Below are 25422 nucleotides of genomic sequence, written 5' to 3' on the forward strand. Positions count from 1 at the left end.
TTGGATGCTCACCTTCCTAGACCTGGATGGAGGGGGGAGGACCTTGGACTTCCCACAGGGCAGGGAACCCTGACTGCTCTTTGGACTGGAAAGGGAGGGGGAGAAGAGTGGGGGGAGGGGGAGGGAAATGGGAGGTGGGGAGGAGGCGGAAATTTTTAATAAAAAAAAAGAAGAAAATCTCCTACTCTTAAAAAAAAATCTAAAACAAATAGTTGTAAGCTTTCCTACCATTCATAGTGATCTCATATGATTCCAGTTTCAGAATTTTCTCCTTGAAGAGCTGCTGCTGAACGTCACTCTCGAGATCGTGCTGCCCCTTGGTAAACCACTCAAAGCACATCTGTGGATCAAGACAGAACTGCCCTAAGGCCAACCACAACCCACTACAGATAAAAAACACGGACATCTAGACAGTGAAGAAACTATTTTTAACACTTTCATCATTTCTGTAACTGCTAAAATGACACTCCACACTGGAACGTCTGGACTCTGGAGCAATGGGAACGGCTGGCAGGTCTCTCCCGGGTGACTACGCACTCACACTTTTCACTGGATCTTATACTTAAGTCTTCCCACCAGCATGTAATTAAGTCTTGCTGTATGCCAGGCACATTGCTAAGAACTGTCACAAACTCAGGCCTTCCAACATGGCTAGGAAGAAGTTATTACTATTCTGTAAAGTGAGAGTAAACTGAGAGTCACTGTTAGCAACTGCAAATGTCACAATAAATGTTCCTATTCTGCTTTAGTTGTTCTTGACTCATGCTATCATTTCTGGGGATACATCATCATTTTTAGGAACGAACATTTTTAGTAGTGATTTAAAATGAATTTCACGAACAAACAAAATTATTTCACAGGAAATGAAAATAACTAAATTATACCCATAATTCTTTATCGAAATTCATTTTCTAGACTTTAGTATTTGACCCAGAACTGAATCAAAATGATTAAAGAGCTCACATATTTACATACATCATAAATTTTTTTAGGACATTTCTTCTAGTATTTACAGTTCCTACTCTGCTATTATTGTTCACGGAAACAATACAAACAGAGGATCCGAAACCTGGAAAGAAGATAAGACACAGAGCAGAGTGCAACACTGTCTTACACACCTCTCGATCTAACTCGCAGACATCCTGGCCAGTCACAAGGCACTCCCAGATTTCTTTGGCTCGGTTCCACCCGAGATACAGTGTAGCTTCTTGTAAGAAAAATGCCAAAAATTTCAGATGTGCCTCTAAATACTGAAAAAAAAAAAAAAAAGCAATAATGCAACCAGTTAATTCATTTGAGGCATTCATACCTATAAGGAACATCACAACAAAACTTTACCAAAAAAGGCTTACACAGAACACTTCTGTAATTTAAGATAAAGCAAATGTGGAAAATGGACTTAGCAGCCAATAATACAATGCAGCAGAAGCAACCTCAAATTAATTACAAAGTCAGTTGATTTTATATGTAGAGCAAATTCAATTTCGGTAATCTCCAAAGGATCCACCATGCTTACAAGTGGTGAATTTAGTTTTATTTCTGGCAGTTTTTTGCTGTTGTTTTGTTTTGTATAAAACAAGGTCTCACTCTGAATTCCAGAATAGCATAGAATTCAAACTATAGCCCATGCTATGAGTTCACAAAAATCATACTGCCTCAGTCTACAGCAGCAGTTCTCACCTGTGAGTCACAACCCCTTGGTGGAGGTGCCAAATGACCCTTTCATAGAGTTCACACATCAAATACCCTGCATAGCAGATTATTTACATTATGATTCATAAGTATCGATGCACCACTGGAACTCCACATTATGATTCATAAAAGCAGCAAAATTGCACTTATGAAGTAGCAACAAAATAATTTTACGGTTGGGGGTGACCACAACATATGAGGAACTGTATTAAAGGATTGCAGCATTAGGAAGGTAGAGAGAAAGCCACTGGACTGAGGATTCTTGGATTACAGGTGTGAGGCACTGTACCCAGTTTTAAAAACACCATTAGCAATCAACTGATTTGAAAAAAGTGCATGATCTACACAGTTAGCAATTGTTGCTAACAATACTACTTTTCTGAACTTCAATCTGAAATTATAGCTAAGTATTGGAAAGATGGCATGGTGGTTAAGAGCACTTATTGCTCTTGCAGAAGACCTGAGTTCAATTCCCAGCACCAACATGGTGGTTCACAACCATCTGTAACTCCAGTTCCAGGGAATCTGATACCTTCTTCTGACCTCTGTGAACACCAGGCCCCTCTGTGGTACACACACACACACACACACGCAAGTGAAACCACAAATTAGTAAATCTAAGGGGAAAAAAAGGAAGAAAAAGTGCAATTATAGTTAAGATCCAAAAGTGTTCCCTCATTACAAAGATAGTTCACAGTACTCTTTTACAGTTGTACCCAACAAATATTTACTTTACAACTCAAATAGAAAAGTTACATGAATGTTGAAAACCATGAAACAAAAACACAGTGCCTGATACCTCCCGGTAAGTGTAGCGGCCATCCACCAGTGTCAAGCCAGTTAAACCTCCAGGCCCAGCCACAGCTGCTGCAAGTCGATGACAAGCTAGTAAACTTCCTGTTACCAATTTGACTATTTCAAAATTCTTCTTCAGGTCTTGAATAATGCTCTTAACAAAAACAACAGAAGTGAAAGTGGCATGAGACTCTACCGTCATTTGGTTGTTTACTATAGCTTTTATTTTAGAAGGTAGCTCCAGATGAAAGAGACAACATGGATGAGACTTTGAATGACAGTTAACACAATCTGGTATTTTATTTAAAATTGATTTCTTATTACTCTCTCTTATTAATAACTGCCCTCCTCCCAGGGAACTAAATCATTGCTATTACTTTGCATCTTAAAGTGAAATGAACACTGGAAGAGAGCTACTGCATGTTGTGGGAACTCCTTCAGTCAATAGCCTTTAAGATACTGACCCACTATGGGTGTGGTCTCGTGTACTATAAGTGCAGGCGAAAAGCCTACCTGGCCCTCTTTTCCCCTGGATTCGGTTCCAGTTCCCAGTGAACACAGAGGACTGTGGATTGCTACTCTTACTGTGGATTGCTACTCTTACTGTGGGTTTAGCCCAAATAAATAAACCTTTGTTACACTCCATTCCGGACTATTGTGGAACTCTTTGATATCACCACTACAATTGCACTTTATGAGGTTTTCTGGATCTTACCCCCAAATCCATGACATCGAGAAAGCTCTACCTAGCTCTTAAACAAAGTAATCCTTTTGGAATAGTCCGGAATTTTTTCAAATTTTATAGTCACTTTTTAAAAAAGTTGGCCTAGTTATGTTTATAAATTAAGCAATCAAAAAGAAAAATCTCCTCAGACATGAAGATAGAGTGATTTAAATTCAAGAGTTCCAAATGATAAGAATCAATGACATCAATAAACATAAGCCAGTCAGCTATTATCAATGCAACAACCTTAGCCAGGCTTGCCTGTTACTACAGTGACTACAAAAGGTGATGCATGGAAGAATCAAAAGTAAGTCTGCTCCTACCTTGTCTTGCTTTTGATAGGTCTGTTTTATAAAGGAGCGAGTGATTTCATGGAGCTGGCGCAAAGCTGGTACCACCCATACAAACTGCGGATTATTAAGTTGAGATGACTAGAGTTAAAAAGAAGTTACATTAATTAAGTTTAGAAGTAAATGGCAGTCATTTATTAGCTATAAAAAATTTCCAGGTCAATTATTTCATTGTTACACATTCTACAATTTTCCTTTTCATGTTACTTATTTTTAGCATATCTCCATGCAATCATAATTCAGTCTTCAACTTCTTATTCTGCATGCAATTTCCTAAGGCCAAGAACTGCAAACAGGAGTGGATGTGAAATGACAGTAAATGTACAGGGGACATCAGCAAAATACAGACGGCAAGGGATTAGCCAATTCAGAGGATAGATAAGTAGTACAGAGCTGCTAAGACATGTTGACTCCATAAAGTAAACTGATGGCAAAGCTTAACACTCAACTAGCCAGCAAGGAAAACAGACTAAGAATGCCTTTAATTATGTGATTAAGGTATCAGTGATCTGATCAAGATACTGACAATGATTATATTTCTATTTAAGATAATTTCATAAAAGGTAATTCTGTTTAATTATTAAGGGGCTTGGGTAGAGCTCAGAGGTAGAGCATGAGTTTAGCATGTATGAAGTCCTGGGTTCAACTCCTAGTGCTTCCCTTCCTCCACCCAACCCCATTACTATTTTTATTAACTATTATGGATGTTTTACTCAGACTACACTTGAATTTCAAAGCATTTCAAATATATGATTTCTGAAACTGGTACAACAATCAGATTTTTGTGTTGCAGATCAAAGAAACCTGACGTGCATGCAATTCTCCTTAAAGAGAATTGGCCTTTAATCAATAGCATCTTTGGAATTATAAAATTTCATTAAAAATTTGGTATCAGATTAAGTGCTATTAATCAACTGATTATTAGCCAAAACATCAACTAAAGCCTTAGTACTTATTTGAAAGGCTGAATTCTTTTGTTTTAAGCAATTTTATCAAATTTTTCTGCAAAATGAAGATCCTAATTGATAGAATAGTATTGTAGTCTTTTAAAGAAACACATCTACTGTAGGTTACTGTGTGCAAGTTACTGCCAAACAATACTTTTTCCTCATCTCAAATACATGAGCCAAATAAGCCAATAATTACAAAATACCATATTTCCTGGATTCTAAGACACATTTCTATGACCTTTAACATTTCTCAAATTGATACTACTCAAAAGACACTTACCAGCCACTAAGCATTAAGTGTAAGCTTTTTAACTGTCCATATCTTTTATATACAAACTTACCTAGACACAAAAGGCTATCTGAATTAAGCTGTTATTTATTATACGTACTACCAAACAAGGATGACCTTTAAGTCTCAATTTGGGCTACTAATTTTCTGATTAAGTGTTATCAGAAACATTATATCAGCACTAACTAGCCTGTTGTGACTCAAAACAATTCAAATCATTTTCAAAGCCAGAAGCTGGCATGCAGACCCTTCCTTGGCACAGGGTTCTATCACTCACACTGGGGCCTCTCTGCCTTAAGCTACACTCTAATTCACAAGAAGCTGCTCAACCTGTAAACAGTTACTTTCTGAAAGAGGAAGAGTACACAAACTCCACATGTTTCAGTATGCCCCAAGGACTGCTGGGATTTAACATACTTGCCTACATGTGCAAGGCCCAGACTCAATTCCTAGTAGCCCCAGTACCAAAGATTTGAGTGGTCCAAAACACTACTACAGATAATGATTATTAGAGTTTTAAGATGAAATCCCACATAATTGATAAAAAAAAAAAAACAAATACATGTTTACATTTAGTCTCTGGCTATGAGTCTAAATAATGGCCAATAAACATAAAATGACCTTTTTTTCTTTTCTTGGGATGGGGGCAGAGTCTCAGGGTACCATGTTTGGCCACAAACTAATTACATAGTAGAAGGTGATGATATTAAATGTCTGATTCTCTTGCCTCCATTTCTTGAGTGCTAGGATTACAGGCATGTGTCACCACACTTGGCTTGTGGGGTGCTAGGAATGCAACCCCAGACCTTGTCCATGCTAAGTAAGCAATGTACTAACTGAGCTAAATTTCAATACCAAAAGGTAGTTTCTGTTCTTTACAAATTTAGTGTCTCTGTAATGCAGGCTGCAATCTCTGGCATCTTCAAATCATAGAAATAAGGTATATATTAAAGGCCAAATAGTTCTAAAATTAGCCAGAATATTTTTTTGCTAAAACAAGATTGTAAAAGACAATGATGAAAATTGTGAGGCTTTATTTTGAACTGACATCTTCCAAAAGGATTACAGAAAGAAAAAAAGGGTTTATACATGCGCACGCGAGTACACACACACACACACACACACTTTAGCAATAAGTAGATACATGTAAAAAGCAGCATTATGACTAATTAGGTAAATTATGGCTAAAGCAATTATACTTTGAATGTTACTCCTTATACAATAAAATTAAAAGAAAAATTATATAAATTGGAATTTAAGATTCATTGCTGATACAGTCTCTCTGAAGGTTAGCAACCAGGAAAAGAATGTTAATCACTGTTATCTATGGTATTATATTATGAAGTTATAAGAAAAATTGAAAATTACTCTCCTGATTGCTAAAGATGGTTGAAAATAAACTGAATATATTTGATAATTTCACTGAATTTAGTGTATTGTCCAAATTAGAATGATGTTAGAGGAAGCTACAAATCCCAACTTGGATGTCTGCAAACCTAGGTTTATTATTCTGTTCTCTTCACTTTCATGAAACTCATCACACGGTCACTTCCTCAACAGGCAGGCACTGTGTTCAGACACTTCACTAGAACGGTCACTCACTTCTCCCATGTGAACATGTTTCTATGCAGTATCTTAGGAGATATAAAACTAAACCCATGCCATTTCTCTGCTTTTACCCACTAAAGACCTAAAGAAACCACTCATATTTTTTGAGTTCTCTCTTCTTAGGGCTGAATAGCCCCCAATTTTTATGTTTTGCTTTTTCAGCTTTAGATTTTAATTTAGAAACAACATAAAATTTTATGTACAGGAAGAAAGTCTTTAAGAAGACTTTTCTCCTCACTAACCACACCACTGTGAGATTATTTGTACTGAGGGCATCTTGCTAGCTTTATTATGTTTCAGCAAACAGAGACAACTCACTAATATACAGGTCGATTGTTCTCAATCCAAAAATCTGAATTCTAAAATTGAAAGCTTTTTTGAGTGTTTTAATTTGGGATGCTCAACCAGTAAAGTTTATGCAAATATTCTAAAATCCAAAAGGCTCCGAAATTGGAAACACCATAGGTCCCAAGTGTTTCAGAGAAGGGATATTCAACCTGGTTAAGAACAGCTTTATGTGTCTTCAGACAGTGCAGCGGAGGAAGAGGAAGAGAACTGTATTTACCAGAAGCCTGCCAGGTGCTGTTAGGAGACCAAAAGATAGCCTATGGAATATGCAAACACTACTACTGGAGTAAACATAATTTTTTTTTGGTTTAGTAATTATTTTTTGGATGAGAACATTTAAAATTTTTAACTGAAGGAAATAAGAAGTGATATAAGAGACAAAGGGTTGGGGGTGGACAGTGGAGGGTATAAAAGAAGCAAAGGAAAAAGGACCAAAGGGGAGCTGAGGGTACCTTGGCAGAATCTACAGAAATAAAGGCCAGAATTTCTGAACAGGGCAGTGGAATTTGGGAACTTGGAGTGTCAAAAGCAGCAGGAAGGGGAATCAGTTGGGGAGAAGAGGTTGCTGAGGGCAGGAGGGGAGTAAGAAGAGGTGGGTGAGCTTGTCTTACCCTTCGCTTAGTTTCTGTGTAGCCTGGCAGGGAGACATAATCCCCAGTCAGCCCACCTTGCTGCCTGGCAGGAAAGGGCATAGCATAGAAAAACACCTTTAGTGGCAGTAAATACTTCACTCCCCTGCCAGGGGGCTTTGATCTTCCCACTGCCCCCCTTTAGCAATGTGTACTTTGAGTATCTGTGAACTGGCAAGGGCTACATAAAATAAAATACAAGCTATTGTTACTCGGAAAGAGCAACAGTGCACTAGGATTTCCTTTCTGAGAGCAGTGGGGGAAGGGGAGGTAAAAAGGAAGAATATTCCTTTTGAATCTGCAAAATGACCAGTAGTTCCCTTTTTGCTGTTGTTTTGCTATAAAGCAACAGACATGAATGAAGTGACTGCAAAGAGAAGCAATAAAGACACAACGATGCAACTGCCTAGGAGAGCTAGGTGATGCTTAGCTGTGACAAGGGAGGAACAAAGGTCCAAAGGAGTCTCTGGATTTAAAAGCTATTTCCCTGGAGGAAGGGAGATATCCCTTCAGCTTCGACCTGCATAAAGAAAAAAAAAGTCTGTTGCCTATAAGAAAAGAGCATTTTCTAGAGTCTCCTTTTCTTTTACTGATACTATTAAAGGATATACATTTCAATAACTCAGTGAAAATCATTCAATCATAAGAAGAGAGACTGCTAAATTGTCTGAGTCACTGTGCTGAGGGAACTGGAAAATTTCAATTCCATCTGAGTCGAAAGCAAGCAAGGTTCCTGAATTAAACATCCGTCATTCCTTTAACCCCAGCATTACTAGCTCCAGCTTGTGAATGCTTTTGAAAATCACTAAAGCTAGATCGCATGCAAAAAATTCTGCTGATCAAGTTTCAGTGTTAGAAATATGAAATACCATATTATTATACCCCCACCTAAACTTTATAGCCAGATAAACTAAAGTGCACAAAAGCTCAGTAAATTGTCAAAGCTTCTTAGCAAGAGCTATGTGTCTGTGGACACACAGATGAAAGCCAGCAGTGTCCCAGCTCCTTTGAAGAATCACCAATGGAAACCATGGAACAGTCTGGCTGATGAAATACTAGCCCTCTATCTATTTTTACCATAAACATTTATATGTTATTAATATGAAACTTCAAAACCAAAATCCTTTCTATCACTGACTGGGCTTTAAGTCTGGGCTACCTGGAGAGCTGCCTGTGGCTCGGGTCCTGAATGCCATGAGAAGGAAAGCATGTGCACCAAATACTTAAAATCTCCTGTATGCTAGCATCTCCCTTCTTTTTCATCCACAAATATTTATCTTTCCCTTATGAGAGAAAAGTGGGGACAGAATTTATTTAGAATTCAATTACTTTAAAAATTGTATATATACTTTAGATCTAACTTAAAAGGAAAATAAAGCTGAAAGTTATACAATTTCATAAAAGTTCTAAAAATTACCTTTTCAATGGAATTTTAATTTTTTCCTTTTAAGGGTAAACAGATACCAACTCCTAAATAAATCATATCTCATAAAGATCACATTTATATAATAATATCAGTCTAATAAGCCCTAAAATATTTAAAAGTATGATGCAATTAATTAAAGGTAATTTTAAAATTAGAATACCTTAGTTGATTCCATATGGAAATACTTACCTTGAATCCATCTTTCTTGTTTTTTTCCAAACCTGACCATTCTCCAGGCTGAAAATTCATTTTAAGAGAAATATTAAGTGACTTGATAACAAAACAAAACCCAAGCTCCCACATTTGGACTCTAAGGTAACAGCTTCCAAACAAGACATTTCTCTTAGTTTACGTAATGGGGGAAGAAAATTTCTTGGCTCTAATCATTCAGACAATATTATTATTGCTCTGACAACAAAATTTGAGCAAAACTAAAACCAACCCTTTTAATGTCTTCTATGCATTTAATGATGTAGCTCCTCTTGATTGCTTCCTTCACTGCATAGGCATCGCTAAGGATTGTCAGGTGCTCCTCCAAGGCTTGCTGAATAAGGCTACTGGGCAAGGTTGGAAGGTGAGCCAGTTCCCAGAGCACGTCTAACACCTGCAATAGCACCATTATGATGAGCCATCTCATAAGCATAGACGACTGTTTTAGGCATCTGTAGCTAGTAAATTCCATTTGATTTTCCTGCCTTTCCAGAAGTAGCCTCAAATCGAGCTTCACGGCCAATCCGTCCAATCAGACTCAACAGTTTCTGTCTTACTCGGTCACTCTCGCTCTCCCAGCTCTAGACAAAAGAACAGACAAGACACAGGGTGGTGAAGTTAGTAAACACTTTTAAATTTGAGGAGGGGGGGTGGTGAAGGGGGGAATGGGGAGTAGGGGGGTGGGCTAATAAGGTAAGAAAAGAAGAGCACATTTAAACAGAGCTGTTGGGGGATGGGCTGGGTTCAAATCTTACCTTTTGAATGAGAACAAACAAATGATTAAGCTGATCCGCATTAAACTTCACAGCTGCCGCAGCAATAATGGTGTGAATGTTCTCAATTACTGTAGATGACTGTCCTGACTAGAAGAAAGGGGAAATCAGGAGCAAGTTAAGTCCTGGGACCTGGCAAAACCTAAGTCTTCTTCGTGACAATCTAATACAAGCGACACGCACCAAAAATTAATTAGACTCTAGTCTCATCAGCATTCACTTCCATGACATTCACTTCCATGATAACACTGGCAGGGTTGTGGGAAGCAACTATTACTAATGTTTATCAGCATTTCAACTTTCAGCAGTATTATCTTTTACATGTAAAAAAGCACAAGAATCACGATCTGACATTTACTTTAGGAAGAGAATAAAATATTTTCAACAAAAAAATTATATTGAATTATTGTGAACTGATAAATTACAAGGCAAATACATTTTCAGTGTTTTTACAGATGGTGATCATAGTTGAGAGTATTATCGGCCCCACATTAAATGTTGATTCAAATTCTTTGTGACTTCAACTGATACTTAAAAATCTTTCTTTTCTTTCTTTCTTTCTTCTTATTATTTCTTTCTCTCCTTCCTTCCTTCCTTCCTTCCTTCCTTCCTTCCTTCCTTCCTTCCTTCCTTCCTTCCTTCCTTCCTTCCTTCCTTCTTTCCTTCCTTCCTTCCTTCCTTCCTTCCCGAGACAGGGTTTCTCTATAGCTTTGGAGACTGTCCTGGAACTAGCTCTTGTAGACCAGGCTGGCCTCGAACTCCCAGAGATCCGCCTGCCTCTGCCTCCTTAAAGACGTGTGCCACCACCGCCCAGCTTACTTATTGATCTTATGGGCAGTAAGTATCAGCAGAGAGCTGTAGACCCTACTGTAGATGACTGACACTCACTTTATAATCTCAGTCATAAGACAGTCATGCCTCAGTGTTTATCTTGTTTGGAAAGAAACTCGAAAAGCAGGGGAGTCTTTGTAGATTCAGTTAATTTCCCCCATATCCACTACACATATACAGTTGTCCATCAAATGTAGGATTACATGAATACACACATTACATACACATACCCCTAATCTTCAACCTCATGTGGGTTCAAAATGTATACTCTGAAAACAACATTATATGAGGGTATTCAGCCAAAGCCAAGATATGGAAAGTAAAGTCTTTTACCTAGGACAGCTTTTCTTTAATCTAGTCCCTAACTGTGGTCTGCTCAGTAATGCTGGGAAAGGAATCAGTATTCCAACAGTTCTCTGCCAGTTAGCTTCCTGAAATACTGTCAGTGAGGGGCAGTCCTGGGAGAGGGTCAGGCTCAGAGAATGGAGAGAATGGAGGCAGCAGGTGTTCTGGCAGTGCGAGCTGGAGAGGCACTTTCCAGCTTCAGCACCGGTACTCAAAGTGCCTCTCCTTGGACCTGGTGCTCCTTTCTATCTATTCCTCCTAGCATTCTTCCAGCTTAGCAACACCATTTTTGTTCTTATTTTTTGTTTAAAATTTTAAAAAAATGTTTTATATTATGTGTATGGGTGTTTTGTTGTATATATGCATGTATGTCTGTGTACCATGTGTATAATTACTTTGTAAATAATTCCCCAGGGCAAATTCCATGTGACTGAAGGCCTAGCAATTTGTTTCTGAGATTTTGACTGAGACAGATTAAGTGGGCACAGTTAAGGAAAGCTCCAGATTTCACTCTGGTTTAGCAATTAGGTGAGACACGCGCTGCACTGCTTGGTCTGAATTAGAGGAATGATTCATGGACACAATGTACAAATGTAATTAAAGCCACTGGAGTGGAGGAAACTGGCTAGTGAAAGCTCTTGAGTGAGAAAAGAGCAAAAGATTAAGGTTTGAGGGGGGAAAAAAGCAAAGTAGAAAAGAATAATTTAATGGGAAATTTCAGAAGGAATACTAGCTGTGCATGATAAAACACACCTATAATCCCAACAAACAGGAAACTAAGACAGAGGATTGCAATTTCAAGTCCAGCATGAACTATATAGTGAGATCTTGTCTTTAGGGGGGAAAAGAGGGCAGCCAGCATATGGGAAAGCAAACAAAAAAGGAAGGGCATGTTGGGGTTTGCCATACATGAGAGTCCTAGTAAGCAAGAATCTAAAACCCTGCTGCTACTATCATTCCCATTTATCAGGAAAAATTAATAATGAACATTAACATTGAAGGGAAAATAACTGGGTGGATAAACAGAAGATGCACACCGATTCCTAGCTCTGTACTAGCTGATACACAGCTTTTGGGAAGATTCTGACATTTTTTTTTTAACTGAAGAAATAAGACTAAAGTCTGAAATGTCTTGTGAATATGACATTCACTTTTTTTATTTTATTGATATTTATTGAGGTCTACATTTTTCTCTGCTCCCCTCCCTGCCTCTCCCCTTCCCCCTTTGATCCTCCCCCAAGGTCCCCATGCTCCCAATTTACTCAGGAGATTTTGTCTTTTTCTACTTTCTACTTCCCATGTAGATTATATCTACATAAATCTCTCTTAATGTCTGCATTGTTGTCTAAATTCTCTGGGATTGTGGTTTGTAAACTGGCTTTCTTTGCTTTATGTTTAAAAACCACCTATGAGTGAGTACATGTGATAATTGTCTTTCTGTGTCTGGGTTATCTCACTCAAAATAATGTTTTCTAGCTCCATCCATTTTCCTGCAAAATTCAAGCTGTCGTCATTTTTTTCTGCTGTGTAGTACTCCATTGTGTAAATGTACCACATTTTTCTTATTCATTCTTCGATCGAGGGGGCATTTAGGTTGTTTCCAGGTTCTGGCTATGACAAACAAAGCTGCTATGAACATAGTTGAGTACATGTCCTTGTGGCACGATTGAGCATCCTTTGGATATAAACCCAAAAGTGGTATTCCTGGGTCTTGAGGAAGGTTGTTTCCTAATTTTCTGAGAAATCGCCACACTGACATCCAAAGGGGTTGTACCAGCTTGCATTCCCACCAGAAATGCAGAAGTGTTCCCTTTTCCTACAACCTCTCCAGCATAAGTTGTCATCAGTGTTTTTGATCTTGGCTAGTCTTACAGGTGTAAGATGGAATCTCAGAGTTGTTTTGATTTGCATTTCTCTGATGACTAAGGATGTTGAACATTTCCTTAAGTGTCTTTCAGCCATTTTAGATTCCTCTGTTGAGAGCTCTATGTTTAGGTCTGTACTCCATTTTTTTTATTGGATTATGTGATCTTTTGGTGTCCAATTTCTTGAGTTCTTTGTATATTTTGGAGATCAGACCTCTGTCTGATGTGGGGTTAGTGAAGATCTTTTCCCATTCTGTAGGCTGTCATTTTGTCTTGATGGACCTGTCCTTTGCTTTACAGAAGCTTTTCAGTTTCAGGAAGTCCCATTTATTAATTGGTTCTCTCAGTGTCTGTGCTGCTGGGGTTCTATTTAGGAAGTGATTCCCTATACCAATGCATTCAAGTGTTCCCACTTTCTCTTCTATGAGGTTCAGTGTGGCTGGCTTTATGTTGAGGTCTTTGATCCATTTGGACTTGAATGTTGTGCATTTTTCATTTTCTATTTTCATTTTTCTACATGTTGATATCCAATTATGCCAACACCACTTGTTAAATATGCTTTCTTTTTTCCATTTGATATTTTTTGCTTCTTTATCAAAGATCAGGTGTTCAAAGATGTGTGGATTGATATTTGGGTCTTCTATTTGGTTCCATTGGTCCTCCTGTCTGTTCTTATGTCAGACATTCACTTTATATATGTAAATTTATTTTTTCTAGAACTGAGGGTGGAACTTAGGACACTGTATTTGCTAGGCAAATGCCCTATCACTGAACTAAATCCCCTAAGTCCTCAACCACTTTTATATATTAAATTTCAATAAACCGTAAACCAGATTAGGTATAGCTCTTCTAGTTAAAACCAGATGAGGTTCAATTTCCCAGACTCCTCACCACCCTACCCCCTTTCCTATGGTTAAAAAAATCAGAAAAAGGCAAAGATAATTCTTCTCAACTTACTTGTATTTTCCAAATTTTAGTGAGTTCATCCAATGACAATTTACTGCCCAAGAGTTCAATAATTCCCTTTATGCGATCACAATATTGTGCTTGGTCTATGTTGCCTAATGGAGAAAACATTCGAGGGGAAACCAGATACAGTGAATAATGACTCTATGACTCTATTAATTCAAAGCAGTTATAATTTTCTAAGATTATCTAAAGGCTAATAAAAGAAACAAAATTTTTATACCTTTTAAAATTAAAAACAATTTACATGTCTGTGGAGGCCCAAAATTTTGAGCCTATTCCATCTTGTCTGAAGGTCAGCGAGTATGAGTTTGCTCAAAGTTGTTGACAACTATGGCTTCACACCCTGACCTACAGTGTGGTTACTTGGTGTTTTGGACATTAAGATGGCCTAGACAAGTAGATCCATTCCACCCTGACCTAAGATCCGAAAATTCAAGTACTTCTGTTCCTTCCTTTGAAATAGGAGGTTTGACTTTGGGAGTGGCCGCCTTCAGGATACTTGGTCAAGAGGGGGGGTTCACTGCCTCAACAACAGAATGCTTTTCTCAAGAAATTATGACTTGATTTTCAAGTATTGGTGCAAGTGACTGTTCTGGTTGCCTTTTGTATCACGTTAAAGCAGCCTTTTGCCTTCTTCCCCCTTTTGTATTGGGGAATAAAAGTATATGGAAAATTAAATATGGGCGAACTCAGAACTCAGTAAGCAGGAGAGACTGAGTGGCCCTCTCGATACTACCCTATGTCTCTGTGTTTCTTTCTTTATCTCTGTTTCTCCTAGTTAACATTTCTTTCTTTTTTTTGTTTTTTGAGACAGGGTTTCTCTGTAGCTTTGGAGCCTGTCCTAGAACTAGTTCTTGTAGACCAGGCTGGTCTCAAACTCACAGAGATCCTCCTGCTTCTGCCTCCGGAGAGCTAGGATTAAAGGCGTGCACCACCGCCACCCGGCCCTACCTAACATTTCTAATCCTCACACTCCTACCCTGGGAGGTACAAAATTACAACCAGGGTTGCCCAAAAAGGTGACTCCAAACACGGCAGCCCAACATGGCACGGCTTGCAATACATGAAAATTTTTATTTTTCAAAAGCAACTTACCTTCCAGTGCAATTGACAGAACTGAGTTTTCAACTAGCCAATCCAGTAATCTGTCTGTATCTATAGCATTCTTCACAGACTTGGATAAGGTACTATCTTCTATTAATTTGGTTACCTAAAATGATAGCATTTACATGACTGAATCAAATGTGCATAATCAACATCTCTCATATATGCATAGCAATTTTACAGACATATATAGCTCAGTTTGATAATCAAATACTTTGAAACCAACTTACTTCTTCAAGGTTAACAGACTACTAATGGTGGGGTCTCTTTAAAAAAACATGGAATCATTACCAACTCTTCTTAATCCTTAGACCACCCATGACTGGCTCTAACCCAAACTGCAAGCACAACTGTCCTCCCCATTTTATAACTGAAGTAAAGAGGCAGCAATCCCTCTCTGGAGATGGGAACTTCAAGTTATTCAGCTTGTGAACTATCCATGCCATAACCTCTTTACAGACAGTGGCCCAGTCAAATTCTACATGTTCACATGTCTTTACTGAGTTCATGGTCTAGTTATTAAATTCTTCACATATGTGAAATATATCAGCTTTTCAATAAATTCTTCTTTCAACTTAAAATGGTGTAGGATAGAGCCAAAAATCCCAAACTAAGGGAAAAGTGACTGGAATCATGGCAGAATGGCACTGGTTTAACCTGCCATTTCCTGGAGCCAAGCATACTGTTTGTGCAGTTCTAAGTGAACTCTAGGAGCCTGAGGAAAGTATTTTCAGCATGTTGCTTAGACTCACACTATTATTAGTCACTTCGTTTTTGGTCCTAACATCAGCGAGAAGATAGAGTTACATCTGAAATAAAAACAACTGTCCCTTAGGAAAGTCTAAGGGTGATACTGCGGGACATTTCATGATGTTTTCAGGGAGTAAATCTTGAAAATACACATATGACCTTACTAACAGACAATTCACACACAGTACCACTGTTATCTCTGTCTTACATGGTCAAGAGAAACTATTCTTTCTCCTATCTCCTTTATATTACTAACCACATCTGAGTCAAGTCTGAGAAACGGGTACAAACTTACTTCTTTGAGGGAATTCATCTTAGCACTAAAATGTGGTGACTTCAGCATGCGCAGCAGGATGTCGAGGCGAAGGTCATCAACAATCGTCACCAGATCCGGTTGAAAGCGCATGCAAAGTAACTTAATGGCAGACAAGAGCTCGGGGATGCTAACCAATCTCTTTCATTTAATAAAAACGGAAAAACAAACAAACAGACAACAAACAAAAACTGTAAAACATCTAGCTATTAATTCTCATGACACACATAGGGTACAAGGGTCAGGAGACAGCTTGTATTTTACATGACCAATGAACTATATTTGCTTCTAAGCAAAAGTTCCTCATTGTGAGAAGTAAGAAAAAGAAAAGGCAATTGTTGTAGAAGGGATTCAAAGTAGAAAAGTCTTCATCAGTGTTAAAATACCTCTAAACAACTTCAGATACATCTAAAAAAAAAATCAATATTATTTTAATCTATTCTGATTTTAATTCCATCAAAATCAGGTTAAAAAAAACTGTTTAGTTTCACTCATGAGAATATAATATTCATTCTCTTTAGTTAGATGACACTATCCTCAGTTGTTTTGAAAATTGCTTTTTTGGATAGGGTCAGGAAACTTCAAGTTAATTTGATATGACCAGTATGTCATCAGGATCCAGAAAGCAATGTCATTGAAACTTGCCAAGACTTGGCTTTGTTATCACGGACTAACCAGCACTAGGCTCTACCTGGCTAGGGAGTAATTACCTTGTCTTTGAGGTCTTTCTCCTCAACACTCCGCACATCCTGAATTGTGGTAAGGATGACTGGGTCTAGCATAGGCTGTAAACATAAAACACTAGTTAAAAAGAACTCCTGAATTTGTGCTAGAGTAGTTATTTCCTTATCTGCCATTCACAAAGGAGAGGGCACAGAGACAGGTGTGACTTCTAGCCATCAGGGTCACCACTAACTAGCTGACCATCCCAAGTGCCCTTAACTTGTCTCTTCAGTTAAAATGAGTGTAAAGTGAGCACAGTTCTTCTCACTATATCTAAAAGTCATCTGAAGAACAACTCAAGATACACAGACTGCCCTTTTAAAACAGTGATAGGTACAGATACCCTCTGTTTGTTTGTCTGTTTGTCGGAGACAGGTGTCACTATGTAGACTTGGCTGGCCTGGAACTAGTCTGGTCTCTAACTCAGAAATCTGCCTGTCTCTGAATCCCAGGCCTGGTATGATTATTTTTATAACAAAGTAAATATTTTATACGTAACTTTTAAAAATGGATACAAGCAAGCAGAGACTATACAAAACGTGCTACATACAGACTAGTATTGTTATGAATGAGATACATGACACACAGCTACAGAATGGGAACCTCTAAAATTTTTTTAGGAGAAACAGTAAATTATTAACTAGAGGTAAACTGACCCTTCCAATGAAATAAGAAAATTTAAAAATTAGGTAAGAAAAACAGTATTTGGCTGTCAGAGGCAAGACTATATAGCCAGTGAATGAAAATGACATCAGACAATAATCTAGACAGAATCTCTTCCTTCACACAGATGCCAACAGTTCAGGAAGGGCTGTGGGCTGTGTGAGTCAGTATTCTTGTCAGCATGTGCCAGGCCACGTAATCCTCACTGCAACTCTATAAGATAGGTGCTGCTCATGTCACCATTCTGCAGGAGGGAGAACAGGAGCACTGTCTTCTAAAGTCACACTAAAGAGCAAGTGATGGAGACAATCTATGCCAGCTGACATAGTCCATGGTGTGTGTACAAATGACTGAACTTAGGTCTAGACACATTAGCAGCTAACACAGTCCACGGTGTGTGTACAAATGACCGAACTTAGGTCTAGACATAGCAGCAGAACTAAAGATGATAGTAGATCTATCTTCTACTCCTCCAGTTAATTTTTCTAAGTATACTCTGCCCTAATATGTGCGTGCAAATATTGAAGAACTCAAATTCTGAAGAATTCAACTAATTAGCATTTAGAGTATTTATGATAAATTTTCTTCCACGGAATACATACATTTAAATTCCACTCCTGAGTTTGAATCATTAAATTATTACTAATTATAACTAACAATCATTTCAAAAACTCAATTTACTTTGTCTTTTACATCTTTCAGCTACTAAACTACTGATTAGAGCTGATAAGAATACTTGCCAGGTAAGCATGAAGTCCTAGGATTGAGCCCAGTACTGAATAAATTTGATGTGGTGGTATATACCTGTAATCCTATCACTCAGGAAGTGGAAGCAGGAAGATCCTTGACTACGTTGTAAATTTGAGGCTAGCCTGAACTACATGACACCCACACTCAAAAATGAAAGCATAACAAAAAACTTTATGTTGATATGCTTAATAAACTGACATTAGACATTTCTAAAGAACTTAATATATAGAATTAAGAAAATATCTAAACATTACCTTATTTCCTTAAAAATCTTTACATATTATTATTATATCTAAAGAAAGCACTTAACATTTAGAAATGGCAGCAATTTCTCACACATACTAAAGAAAATGGTATCATTCCAGTTAAAATGTCCTCCAAAGAATGGTGTACTTGCAGGCTGGAGAGATGGCTCAGAGGTTAAGAGCACTGCCTGCTCTACCAAAGGTCCTGAGTTCAATTCCCAGCAACCACATGGTGGCTCACAACCATCTGTAATGGGGTCTGGTGCCCTCTTCTGGCCAGCAGGCATACACACAGACAGAATATTGTATACATAATAAATAAATATTTTTTTTAAAAAAAAAAAGAATGGTGTACTTGCAAAAATGAATAGTAGAAACAGGGACCCCAAGGTGCACTATGCTTGATGCGACTTCAACAATCTATGCAAGCGTTTACAAACTTACTTAGAAACAAAATTAAAAATGGAGGTATTCTGATAAGACATTTTATTTGATAACTTATTAACTGAAACAGAGGGAAACAAGAAAGTATAATAGGTCTTCAGCATTAGAAAACTGAATACTCAAAGTGCAAGAAAGATGCATTAATGAGTAAAGTGCTTGTTATACAATTATAAGGACCTGGTTTCAGACACGCAGGACCCTCCCCTCTTAAAGTGGTAGTGTATCCCTGCAATCCAGAAAATCCTGGAGCTCACTGCCAGCTAGACAGCCACTCAGTGAGCTCCAGGTTCTGTGAGTGACCCTGTCTCTAGCAAATAAATAAATAAATAATAAATAAGTAAATAAATAAATAAGTAGATGGACGGACAGACAGGTGGATAGACAGATAAATGGATAATGAATGAATGGAGAGCAATAGAGTAAGAATGCTAATGTTGACTCCTTGGCCTCCAGGGCAGTGCGTGTACACTTGCATGCATACACACAAAACTGAACACTCACAGTTTTGACTACTTTATGACTTGATGAATTATAATTCTCAAAGGAAGGAAGTCAAACATGATATGTTGCTAAGTGATTATTCAAAAGAGAGACCAGGCAGTAAGCATACCTAACTGACAATCAAAACTAATCTAGTAGAACCCATAAGGCAACAAACCCAGAAACAATCCTGTGAAGAAGACAGGGTTTCTGATGTGGGTTTCCCCTCTGTATTTTGTGAATATTTTTTATTACCATTGGTTAATAAAGAAGCTGCTTTGGCGTATAGCAGAGCAGAATATGGCCAGGCTAGAAGAGATATACAGAGAGGGTAGGTGGAGTCAGAGAGACGCTATGTAGCCACTGAAGGAGATAGACACATACAAACTGTACTGGTAAACCATAAGCCCCATGGTAAAATACAAAATAACAGGAATGCGTTAATTTAAGATGTAAGAGCTAGCTAGAAATATGCTTAAGCTATTGGCCAAACAGTGTTGTAATTAATATAGTTTCTGTGTGATTATTTCAGGTCTGGGCAGCTGGGAACAAACAAGTGGCCTCCGTCTACACACACTCCTTCTTTATAAAAAAGACAACACTAAGAAATCACATTTGATAAAAATCAGTCTTTTTAGAAAAGCCCCAAAGTTAGAGAGCATCCTACACTTAGAAAACTTACTTTCTGACAATATTTTTACTAAAAGGGCAATCATTTTGAAAACCAGAAGTTATTCTACATTAAGCACCATTCTGAACAACCCAATAACAAAAGTTAATATTTGCCATGTCTTTGACCATGATATAAATGGCTTAATCATACCTGTACCACGGAGGAGTTCAAGTATTCTGCACACACCCCTAAGGGCTGCACCAGAGCTGAGACAGCCTGCGAGAGAACAGTAAAGACTAGAGTGAAATGCAAGCATTTAATCTTTTAAAATTAAGCAAATCCAAGCCGGGCGGTGGTGGCGCATACCTTTAATCCCAGCCCTTGGGAGGCAGAGGCAGGCGGATCTCTGTGAGTTCAAAGCCAGCCTGGTCTACAAGAGTTCCAGGACAGGCCCAAAAGCCACAGAGAAACCCTGTCTCGAAAAACTAACTAAATAAATAAATAAATAAATGAATAAAATAAGATTAAGCAAATCCTTTTCAAATACCTGAGAAAAATGTAATGGTTAGATAACCTAATTTCATGGATAGAAAGACAACACACTTAAATTAATATAGACATTTAAATGAGAATGTCAACAAAACTCCTTTGAAGCATTGAATGAAATGAATCTAAAGTTTATAATGATCAATATTAGAACAATTTCATTTGAAACTTTTTTATTTATTTATTTATTATGGATACAATATTCTGTCTGTGTGTATGCCTGCAGGCCAGAAGAGGGCACCAAACCTCATTACAGATGGTTGTGAGCCACCATGTGGTTGCTGGGAATTGAACTCAGGACCTTTGGAAGAGCAGGCAATGCTCTTAACCTCTGAGCCATCTCTCCAGCCCAGAACATTTTCTTTTGAAGCTCTTAACCTCTGAGCCGTCTCTCCAGCCCAGACCATTTTCTTTTTAAAAGGAGAGAATACTTGAGGAGGAGGTAATATCCTCTAACCAAAAAAAAAAAAAAAAAAAAAAGTTAAGGCTTATTTGAAGGAAAAAAAAGTATTATGTGAAAGGAAGTCCAAATAATGAGGGAGACGCTGTGTTTCTGAGTGGGAAATATCAATTATGAAAATGTAAAATGTAAATTCTTCCTGGGTGGTGGCATATGCTTTAATTATAGCACTTGGGAGGAAGAGGCAGACAGATCTCAATGAGTTTGAGGCTTGCCTGGTCTACAGAGTGAATTTCAGGACAGCCAGGACTGTTACACAGAGAAACCCTGTCTCTAAATAAATAAATAAATAAATAAATAAATAAATAAATAAATAATAAAAGATATTAAATTCTCCGTTTACCAGTCTACATATTTAATGCTATTCCAAACATGGTCTTGGTGACTTTTTCCCCCCTGTCATGTTGACTATATGCAGAAGAGTGGAAAATATTAAAATAAACTATATTTTAGAAAACAATGCCAATGGGCAATAGTAGCACAGCCAGTAATGAAAGATGGGTGCATTAGCACTGAATGAAGCAACAGGTGTCCAGGGACAAATCACACTCTTCGAACTTTGAGGGGAGACAAAACTAGCAAATACCAATGGTAATGAAAACAAGAATTAGTCACAGAGGATCTTGTTTTGGCTGGTTATTTACTGAAAGAAAAGTATTGGATACTCGTCATGCAATATATAAAAATAAACTCGTTAAGCCAGGCAAAGGTGGCGCACACCTTTAATCCCAGCACTTGGGAGGCAGAGGCAGGTGGATCTCTGTGAGTTCGAGGTCAGCCTGGTCTACAAGGGCTAGTTCCAGGACAGGCTCTAAAATTACAGATAAACCCTGTCTCGAAAAACCAAACCAAAACAAAACAAAAACTTGTTAAATCAAGAATCACGTTTTAAAAATTAAAAAAAGCATAAAAAGAAAGAAAAATAAACTTTGAAGTAGGAGAATGTTTCCTAAGTAAGTCTGAAAAACTTTTAAACCATTATGGAAAAGTATGATTCTGCAGAATTTTGTAATTTCTGACATCATGAATACAAATAAGGCTGGCAAGGTGGCTTAGAGAGAGGTAAAGGTCCCTGCAACCCAACCTGACTAACTGAGTTCAATCCTCAAGATCCAGGTATTACCAAGATTTCCTCTGACCATGTGCATACATACATGTACACTCACAGAAAAATTAGTTTATTAAAATTTCTAAAATTAATAACGTACTACTTGAGATCTAAAACATCAATTAACAGATGAAATGCAAACAGACATTAATCACATGGAGAAATGCACTAGTTAACGAATACCAGAGCACTGCATACTAAATAACAAAATACCATTTTTGTCAATTATATTAGAAAATCACAAATTAAATAACTATTTAGCATTATCAGTCATAGTATAAAATGGGTTTGTATGAGCATGAACTCGTGTTGTTAGTTTTTTGGAAGGAGATTTAGCCATCAACTGCAATTTTAAAAATGTATAGTCTTTAAAAGAACTGATCCTTTAAAAACATGTATGTGAAGACATATATAAAGAACATTTTCTACAGTAATAAAAACCAACAAACAGTCCAATGACTTTAACAAGCAAGTGCATCACAGTACAGCCTTTGTAAAAGTAGCCTGGAGCACTAAGAACATTAATGGTCTATAACATAAATGAAAATGTACTACTGTGTACAGCCTGGCAACACTTGTTTTAGAGAAAGAGAAAAGGAAGAGAAAACAGAAGGCGTGGGATGAGAACACAGGGTGTAGGCGTATGTATAGGACAGACTAGTTTCATTTTTACTGTAGATGTTTTTAACTGGTGGGGATGAGACTATTTTTCCCGATATTTTTCAAGTTAAAAAAATATGACTTAAACAGTCTTATCATATGACCTAAATTTATTCTGGGACACAATCACCTTAACTGGTCAGAAATCAGGAACTTATCATGAAATTTTAATTATACTTATTTTGGAAATAAGAGCTGAGTGCACTAGCTCCTCAATGTACAATTCCCCTCCTACTCCCCATCACCCAGCCCCCACCCCCGTAACCATGAAGAGTTATTTTGGAAAATGGTCTGACCTAAAGGACGATTTGGAGAGGGCTGTTAACTCCAGAACATTTAATATAATAGAGAATAAATCTTCAATCCTATATGTATCCATCCCCAGTGTTCATTCAGGTATGGTAGAAATTTGGGGGTGTTCTTTGGTGTTTAAAGACTAGGAATTATTTAATATTTTCAACACTCTGGAGAAATGAAGTTAATTTCTAACATCACTCAATGCAAGTTCTTGAGAAACAAATAAACTAGACAAAACTGTCTCTGAAGAGATTTGTTTTCTTCTCTTTTTCAAATCACTATTATCTTTCATGTCAAAAGCCATTTTCATCATAATTAATACTCAATAAGGATCAAATGACAATCCAACAGCCTCAGTGACTCTCAAGGCTTCTCAAGACAAGGCTTCCGACTTGTGGCAGCAAGGCCAGTCTCTTTCCACACTATCAGTTTCTCTTCCTGATTAACACTCTGCCTTCTTCCAAAGAGGGACCAGGGGAGTTGATTACTTGTCCTATAGGAACTGCCCAATTTTTAACACTTAAAGATGGTACTTCAGGACATCATTTCTGCATCAATCCAATTACGGTGAACAGTGTGTCCCAGTCATCTGCCTGTGTGTCTCCCAGTGCTGTTATTTCAAGCATGCTTGACTTTTTATGTGGGTGTTCGGATCAAACACGGGTTCTCACACTTGCACAACAAGCACTATAATGATAGCTTCTCCCCAGCCTGATCAACCTTAATATTTAACTTGCTGTATTCAGATCATGTCTCCTAGCTGTGTATCAACCCAAATAAAGTGTTCCTACACATTAACTGTAGTGAGTGATTTAACTCACCCCAAGTTCTATATCTTCTGAATGGAGTTTGGCTTGGATTGCTGCAAATCCACCTAATTCTCCAAACTGAAAAGAAACAGGCATGAATTAATTTAGAAATACTCTACAGTAATAATTTCAGCAAAGAATTAAGGCTAATATTTTACTTTACCACCACGCTCTGTGAGATTGCTCTTGGAACACTAGGAATTTAATTCTAAGGTTCCTAAGGTGTACCCCAAACCTGACGTTCAGTTCTGTATATCACATACATAAATGGAGAAAGAGCCACACCACATTCCTCCTCAGTTAAACGTTCTGATGTGTGGTGTTTGAATGAGAAATATCCCCCATAAGCTCACACATTTGAACACTTGGTCCCCAGTCGGTGGCACTGTTTGAAGAGGCTATGAAACCTTTAGGAGGTGCAGCCTTGCTAGAAAAAGTGTGTCAGCCGGGTGGTGGTGGCGCACGCCTTTAATCCCAGCACTCAGGAGGCAGAGGCAGGTGGATCTCTGTGAGTTCGAGGCTAGCCTGGTCTAGAAGACCTAGTTCCAGGACAGGCTCCAAAAACCTACGGAGAAACCCGGTCTCGCAAAAAAAAAAAATAAATAAATAAATAAATAAATAATTTAAAAAAAAAAAAGAAAGAAAAAGTGTGTCACTGGAAGCAGGCTTTAAGGATTTACAGCCTCATCCCACTTCCTGTTCTTACCCGCTGGTTCCTGTATGTGCCTAAGATGTAATCAGTCAGCTTCCTACTTCTGTCTCCTGCTGCCATGCCTTCTGCAGCCTTATAGACTCTGTCCCTCAACTGTGAACCAAAACTAACTCTTTTCTATATGCTGCTTTTGATCATGGCATTTCATCACAGCAACAGAAAAATAATATTTGATTATTCTCAGTAATTATCATTTGTTTAAAATACCCAGCTACCAGGAATCACATTAGAAAATGGGAATAGTATCTCAAAACCAAAGTAATAATAAAGTATATATACCTTATTTACCAAGTCCACAACCCATCCATGAGGCTCCTGTGAGAAAATAAGGTCAAAATTAATATGGTAATATAAAAGTTTTCTCATTATTAATCTTGGCGGTTTTTTTATTTCCTAAATGAGAAATCTGAAAATAAGAAAGCATTAAAATCTAAAACATAATTTAAAAGTCTCTCAGAAATGTTTCTTAATATAAGTCTTTGACATTACTGTATATAACAATCTTTGAAGCATATACATTTAGATTTTCAAAGTCTCTGATATTATAATTTTGAAGCAACAAATCTAGACCTTTATGGGATTCTCATATCAGGAACATTCATGCATCTGGGAGCAGTTGGAATTTGTTGTTTGAGTTCTCCAAGGAATAGAATAACTCAAGTTAAATTCTCTAAGAAAATTATTTTATTTACGTTGGTTTTCTAAACAGGGTCTCAAGTAGCCCAGATTGCCCTTAAATTTGCTAGGCAATTGAGACTAGCTTAAAATTCCTTACACTCCTGTTTCTACTTCCCAAGTGCTGGAGATTTCAAGAGCACATCACAACACATGGCTAAAAATTTTATTTTAAATTAAAAATTATTACCTAAAAAATAGACAACTAGAATTCAGAGAGTAAAGTTAAGTCCCAGCTTTATCATTAATGCCCTTAAACAAGCTCT

The 25422-nt window shown here is 37.6% G+C and overlaps 1 protein-coding gene across 2 annotated transcripts in view; it reads right to left on the bottom strand.

Annotated features, from left to right (window-relative positions):
* Positions 1-25422, bottom strand: part of Usp24 (ubiquitin specific peptidase 24) — a 138867-nt gene that overhangs the window by 69798 nt on the left and 43647 nt on the right. Inside the window, exons 6-20 of one of the 2 annotated variants that reach the window (XM_057785575.1) lie at positions 24761-24796; positions 23782-23847; positions 20100-20165; positions 16682-16756; positions 15954-16112; positions 14900-15014; positions 13793-13896; positions 9777-9884; positions 9507-9602; positions 9254-9415; positions 9001-9048; positions 3535-3642; positions 2492-2641; positions 1119-1250; positions 229-340 (exon numbers count right to left, since the gene is read on the bottom strand). In XM_057785575.1, the coding sequence (XP_057641558.1) occupies positions 229-340; positions 1119-1250; positions 2492-2641; positions 3535-3642; positions 9001-9048; positions 9254-9415; positions 9507-9602; positions 9777-9884; positions 13793-13896; positions 14900-15014; positions 15954-16112; positions 16682-16756; positions 20100-20165; positions 23782-23847; positions 24761-24796 (1537 nt within the window). The remainder of the gene's footprint in view (positions 1-228; positions 341-1118; positions 1251-2491; positions 2642-3534; positions 3643-9000; positions 9049-9253; positions 9416-9506; positions 9603-9776; positions 9885-13792; positions 13897-14899; positions 15015-15953; positions 16113-16681; positions 16757-20099; positions 20166-23781; positions 23848-24760; positions 24797-25422) is intronic. The other variant, XM_057785576.1, reaches the window with a different exon arrangement.

Source organism: Chionomys nivalis, chromosome 11 (genome assembly GCF_950005125.1).
Source record: "Chionomys nivalis chromosome 11, mChiNiv1.1, whole genome shotgun sequence".
Taxonomy (NCBI): Eukaryota; Metazoa; Chordata; class Mammalia; order Rodentia; family Cricetidae; genus Chionomys; species Chionomys nivalis.